Source organism: Argiope bruennichi, chromosome X1 (assembly GCF_947563725.1).
Source record: "Argiope bruennichi chromosome X1, qqArgBrue1.1, whole genome shotgun sequence".
In the NCBI taxonomy this organism is placed as follows: domain Eukaryota; kingdom Metazoa; phylum Arthropoda; class Arachnida; order Araneae; family Araneidae; genus Argiope; species Argiope bruennichi.
In genome coordinates, this window is record NC_079162.1 from 21,718,969 (window position 1) to 21,725,873 (window position 6,905).

A 6,905-nucleotide genomic window follows, 5' to 3' on the forward strand; every position below is an offset into this window, starting at 1 on the left:
TATTTGACACAATAATATAATACAGTAATAGTGAATTGATAATTAGAGGTTTTAGGTATTTAAACTCAAATATTTTTTAAAAAATGCATTGCAATGTTTTTTACACGATCCGCATACTTTGTTTTAAGATACGAAAAAAAATATTTAAAGCTATTAAACGGACGATTTTTTGGTTGTTATACTAAAAATTTGCTTTCTCTAAACTACACAATAAAAATAGAATTTTGAAATTTCCAAATTAATTATCTTAAATAAAAAGACTTCATGTATGGATGCAATGGCTATTTTGCTTTATTAAAGGCTGCAAAATCTTAAATGATAATATAATTAATCTGAGTGTGCCTTTTTCATTTTAAAGGTTTTTTGGAACAAAATTAAAAGTTATAAATGTCTAAGTATTTGTTTCTTTTTTAAAGCTTTCAAATAATGCAAGGCGAAATTCTAAGAACAAACGAAAGGCAGCCTTTAGATTTTTTCGATTATTTCTGGGAACTCTTGCAGTTGACAAACCGAGAAAGGGTTTTCAAATATATTCTCAATGTGAAATGTTTGTCTTTGTAATATTTCTCTTCGTTCGTCCTAAATATATGTTTCCTCATAAACCATACATTCCTCCAGTTTTTTTTTATAATTTATTCATGGTAATTCATATCAAAAGGGCATATATTTCTGTCTCTATTTAATTTTGTTTATAATAGCTATCATCTGCCTTTCTTCATAAACGTACAAATGTTTTACCAAATCAGAAATAATGTTTTATGTTTGGTTTCTATGTTTCCTATAGTAAAATACACATTTTTGAAAAACTATTCATTGTCAATATCTAATTAACACAACTAAACTTTCATAAACGAAATTTAAAGAAAAAAAATCTTCATTCTGGAAAGTACAGATCGTTTTGAAAGAATCGAGTAAATACGGTTTTATAGCTAATTTTAAGTATTTCTGGGAAATTCATTTCAAAAGTCAGAGTAAATTTTTCCATCAAAATCTGTGATGACAAATTGTACCATTTAGTTAAAAATATTTAATTCTTTAAATGTAAAGGAAATTTTTGATTTTATAGATTCAATCCTGAAGTCGTTGGCACGGTACCCTTACAATTTTGCATTCTAAATTTATTTTTAAAACTGATAGAAATTATTAAAATTATTTTATAGCTATATTAAATATTTTAACACTGACTGCAAACTAAAGAAGTGTGATTTTTTAAAAGAATGATTAATTTTCATTAAAAACGACAATATTAGTTCAGAATATTAACAACAATACAGTATTTTCTTAATTATTAGAATTAGTTTTTCTTGTATACTGATTTCAATGCTTATATTTTACTAAAAACACTGAAAAGTTAGGGAAAAATGGACTTTATTAGTGCTTCTTAACAATTGCTCATGTATTTACAAACAATAAATAAATAGATCAATCTGAGATCGTCAGAAGTTATCCAAACATTCTACGTCTCAATTACCATGAATGTCCATAACTATCGGCTTCATTTGCTTCATAACCGCTTTCATCGGAATGTCCGTATCCAGAATCATCGCTTACTTTTACATGCTGAGTTACTGGGATATGCTTTAAGACATTAACACTTTTTATGATAGGAACGGTAACGATTTTTTCATAGAAATGTTTGTCAAGTCCATCATCATTTCCGTAGAATCCAAGACCATGTCCACCTTCCAATGAATCAGATTCATGACCTACACCATAACCTTCATGCAAATCTTGTTCTTCGTATTCTCCTGAGAGACCGTGTCCTTGTTCATATTCAGCAACCTCTGCGCTGTATCCTCCCCCCAAACCTTTTCCACCTCCGAGTCCTTTTCCATAACCACTTCCAAGTCCCTTTCCGTAGCCACTTCCAAGTCCAGAACCTTTTCCAAAACCACTTCCGATTCCACTGCCGAGTCCTTTACCGATTCCACTTCCAAGACCTTTCCCGATACCACTGCCTACTCCAGATCCTTTCCCAATGCCACTTCCAATACCGCTGCCGATGCCTTTTCCAACTCCACTTCCAATTCCGCTTCCAATTCCAGATCCTTTGCCTAATCCACTACCAACGCCACTTCCGATGCCAGATCCTTTTCCAAATCCACTACCAACGCCACTTCCGATGCCAGATCCTTTTCCAAATCCACTACCAACACCACTTCCGACTCCAGATCCTTTTCCAAATCCGCTACCAACACCACTTCCGATACCAGATCCTTTTCCCAATCCACTACCTACACCACTACCAATTCCACTGCCAAGACCATGTCCACTTCCAATTCCAGATCCTTTTCCGACACCACTACCGATACCGTGACCACTTCCAACTCCGCTACCTAAACCATGACCACTACCGACTCCACTTCCAAGGCCATGTCCACTACCTATTCCGCTTCCCAGACCATGTCCGCTACCAATTCCACTTCCTAGACCATGCCCACTACCGATTCCAGATCCTTTTCCAATGCCACTTCCTAGACCATGTCCGCTACCGATTCCACTTCCTAGACCATGTCCGCTACCAATTCCACTTCCTAGACCATGTCCGCTACCAATTCCACTTCCAAGACCATGACCACTACCGATTCCAGATCCCTTTCCAAGGCCACTTCCTAAACCATGTCCGCTACCGATTCCAGATCCTTTTCCAAGGCCACTTCCTAAACCATGTCCACTACCGATTCCTGATCCAAGACCTTTGCCACTTCCAAGGCCAGAACCGAGACCTTTGCCCCTTCCGAGACCAGAACCAAGACCTTTGCCGCCTCCGAGGCCTGAACCAAGACCTTTTCCACCTCCAAATCCTGATCCGAGCCCTTTTCCTCCGCCATATCCACCTCCTTCACCGCCTCCGTAGCCTCCTCCATGAGCATTTCCTACTCCGTATCCACCAGCATGGGATCCTTCATATTCGACACTTTCTGACCCATAGTCTCCTAGAGATGATGCAATCAGGAGAAAAGCACAGCAAAGGGACAACTGAAAAGAAAATATATATTTTATAACTCCATTATATTGATTTTCTACAGAGTATTTCCAATATATTGATTTTCTAAGTACAAACAGATTTTTTCAGAATTTTTTGACCTGAAAGAATTTCATCTTTCCTTAGTATTTAGCTTAGAGCTTTATCTTGACAATATTTGTAACTTTATGAATAAAAATTGGATTTTGACCATATTAGAGCATTTTGTTTTCAGAAATCGGTGAAAGAAAATTCAATAACTTCATTACCCTACTTGAGAAGCAATGCTGCCAAGAATGTTATCTAGAGAATGTGGCTCGTAAAATAGCTCTTTTGCTGTTATAAGGGGGGGGGAGTTTACTCGAATAAAACTGAAAGTGCTTACCGAATCCTTCTATTTTTTAGGATATAGTACTAGATTTAAAAAAAATATTGAACTTACCTTTAAAATATAAAAACTTCTAATATTCTAGTTATATCATACAACATAATCTCAGAATACTTTAGGAATACAAATAAAATTTTAAAAGAAATAATAGTCATAGCATACATAAGTTGCGAAACTACAATGCCTCCATATTACATAATTCACCCATTTTCATTTACTCTTACGTAACATGATTTAAATAAATGTGAATGTAGAGAGCATCTTAAATTAAAAATAAATCGATAACAATTTTCTTAGCACAATACATTTCTAATTTAGAGTTCATAGAAATTAATAATAAAATTATATAATATATTCATGAAATTATTAATAATAAAATTATATAATATACTCATGGAATTATTAATAATAAAATTATATAATATATTCATGAAATTATTAATAATAAAATTATATAATATATTCATGAAATTATTAATAATAAAATTATATAATATATTCATGAAATTATTAAAAATTAATTTAATAGTTTTAAAATGCTAAAGGACAACGAGAGGAACTAATTAGTGAAGCAATTTTCAGCTGTGTGCAGAAGATGAAAGCCTCGGCCGAAACCATTCTATTATTTAAGCTTTCAGTTTACACCAACGATAGAGCACCTGACCTCGCTGTAAAATTTGATGGAAGCAGAATGAAACTTGTCAGAAGCAGGTTTCGAGCCAGGAAATCGGGTCCGAAGAAGGAACCTCACCATCAGGTCAACATTGTTCTGATGAAAATAAAATGACAAATGCTGCATACGTTCAAAAATTTCATGGAGGGAATCTCAGAAGTACTGTTCCATAATTCTTTGGAACTTTACACTAGTAACCTCTTTTCATGCTCTTTGGAATTATATAGGGAACTACCAGGAAGTTTTCAGGATTATCATGTCTTGTCCATTTTATTACTAAAAATGAAAAATGGTATTTGAATTTTCTTGATATTTACATCTCTTACTATTTTCAATCTTTAGTTCACGAATTAAATTGAAAAAAAAAAAAAAATTCTGTGATTGTTATTGTCAGTTCGTGCATTTTATTTTTGTTTACATTGGTCGTTTCTCCTAAAATATTAAGAAATATATGTTAAAGAAGATTAAATGACAAAGGAAAATTTAAACGAATGCGTTATTAAAATTATGAATTTTACGCGAAAATATAAAATAATCATAAAATGGGGTTAAATGTTTTATTAGTGTAACTTTGAGAGAATCATTTAATACTGGAAACAATGGAAGTTTTACTATATGCAAAATTTCACCAATAGGGGTTTCTCCTTTTTTCAATGTTTCATAGTTCAAAATTTTGAAATCATCATTTTCAACTAATTGCGATAAAATAGTGAGATAGCTTCTAGCTACCCTGATGATTCATTACTAATAAAAAATTATTTCAAGTGCAAAAATTATGTTAGAATTAAAAGTGGAATCTTTAAATTCAAGTACTTTAAAAAAATGCTTTCGGCAAATCGAACTGTATATAAAATTTAAAAGGCTGTTTGTCTCCTGATTGAATATTATCTGATCATCAGACATTTGACAAAGGGCATTAAATTAGTTAACAACCAACATCACTCATCTTAATTTCCAAAATTCCATAAAAGGAAAAAAACATCATGCTCTCTCTGTTCATACTTGACGTGATTCCTATGATTTTTTTAGAAAATCAGAGAAAAATAAATCCAATCAGTCTAATTAAAATTCGCATAAACAATAAAAATTTAACAACACTTAAAAAGTATTTTTAAATATTGCATTAGAAATTAAAAAGATTTAAATATTTTTAAAGAGATCAAGCAATATTATAATTATATAGACTGAAATTTGGCAATGAGAAGAAAAGAAATATTATGTGTAAAATAATTTTTGAAAATAAATCTTCAATAAATTGAAAATTATTTGAAAGTTTGCTTTTTTAAAATAATTTTTTAAATTTATTCTGTATTTGACAAATACTTATAAGAAAATGTATTAATTATTACTATGAATTTTTTTAATACCATCAGTTTGTATCTTCAAGGATTAAAGCTTTAATTAATTGAAAAGAAATGTATGAAATTATTATTCTCCATTTTTTTATTACATAATTTCCAAAATTCGAAATTAAACTTTTTATTTTATCAGCTGAAAATTATCTTTTGCTCTGATTAAGATGTAGTATAGCAATCTAGAGTACAAAAGTATTCAATTCCAAATCTAAATAATTATTTATAAACAAATTATTTATTTAGCTCTCTTTCCATCTAAGCATCTAATTTTCTATATTAGAAGACAATGCTGATTTTAAAGAATTTTTTTTAGTTCTAAATGAGATGCCCATTTTGAATACACACTAAAAATTCTCAATATGATATAGCTCACTATTGAGTTTTATCAGCACCCTCTAAAACCTTTATTCTCTAACAATATTTTCATTTTTTACTGGATGTTCTGTACCAAAGGATTGCCAAGAACGAGCTAACACACATGAACTCCCTTTCAGAACACTAAGCAGCACAAACTGAAATATCATACATTACATAGTCCAAATTTCTTACAGACATTCAATAATTCCCCTTTCGAGTGGTTCATACTAAAGAATTTCAACAATCCATTTCCAAGTAGACCCTCTCTGTGGCTAACAAAGGCAGATTTTCGACAACACTTCGGTTCTCGCAACACTGAAAATAATTGCACAATTGTAGTTTGCAACTTACCATTCGATTCATTGTTGTCTCTTATATGGTATAATCCAAGAGATGTATAAGAGATGAGAGAACTTGTTGCTTTGTGTTGGAGTGAGAAAACTCTCTCCTTTTATATATTTCATCTAAGAAAAGTTAGAAGCATTGAACCGTGGATGGACAACGCCCATCTTCGGGGTAGTCCATCCAGTTTCGCATGATTCAGTTAGGGGGAGTGAATTAACTTTGCAACACAAGCGTCAACCCGGAAACAAAAATTGATCATCATAATGATACTCCAATTTCACCAACAGTTGGACTGAATAACTTCGGTATGAGTTTACAACCACGTGCTAATATCCAAATTGTTTAGAAGTGACATATTTGGTGTTGTATTCAACAATTTACAAAATAATCAAAACAAGCTCATTTTGGATGTAGAAAGTTAGTTTCGCACTTTTATGTTTACTGAAGCGTATATCCTTATTAGGAAGAAGAAACTTATTGTATAACTATTTGTTATATATCGCTTCCTTAGAAAACAAATAGTCATTTTAAATTGTTGGCAGATCATCACTATCCTTCGATACGAAGAAAATTTATGACATTGCTCATTTCGCATAATGTGTATAAGAGTTTTAAGTTTAAAGTGTTCGTATTATAATTCATTTAAATCAGAATGCAATAGCCGAAGCAATTCGCATTTATCATTAGCATTTTAAAGTTAAATAAAAAATCCCGCTTTGCATAGTAAAACATAATTTAACTAAAATGATTCAAAAATATTAAAGAATAAAGGGAAAATTTTTTAAAAAGAGACACTCAAATATAACACCTTAATTTGAAAAT

At 31.5% G+C, this 6,905-nt stretch overlaps 1 protein-coding gene across 1 annotated transcript; it reads right to left on the minus strand.

Moving 5' to 3' along the window:
• Positions 1 to 1,372: 1,372 nt before the first annotated feature.
• LOC129958979 (uncharacterized) lies at positions 1,373 to 6,183 on the minus strand. Its single transcript, XM_056071744.1, has 2 exons — positions 6,090 to 6,183; positions 1,373 to 2,979 (listed from the first exon to the last, which is right to left on the minus strand). Exons 1-2 carry the CDS (start codon positions 6,099 to 6,101, stop codon positions 1,468 to 1,470), a joined length of 1,524 nt encoding a protein of 507 aa, XP_055927719.1. The 5' UTR covers positions 6,102 to 6,183; the 3' UTR covers positions 1,373 to 1,467.
• Positions 6,184 to 6,905: the final 722 nt, after the last annotated feature.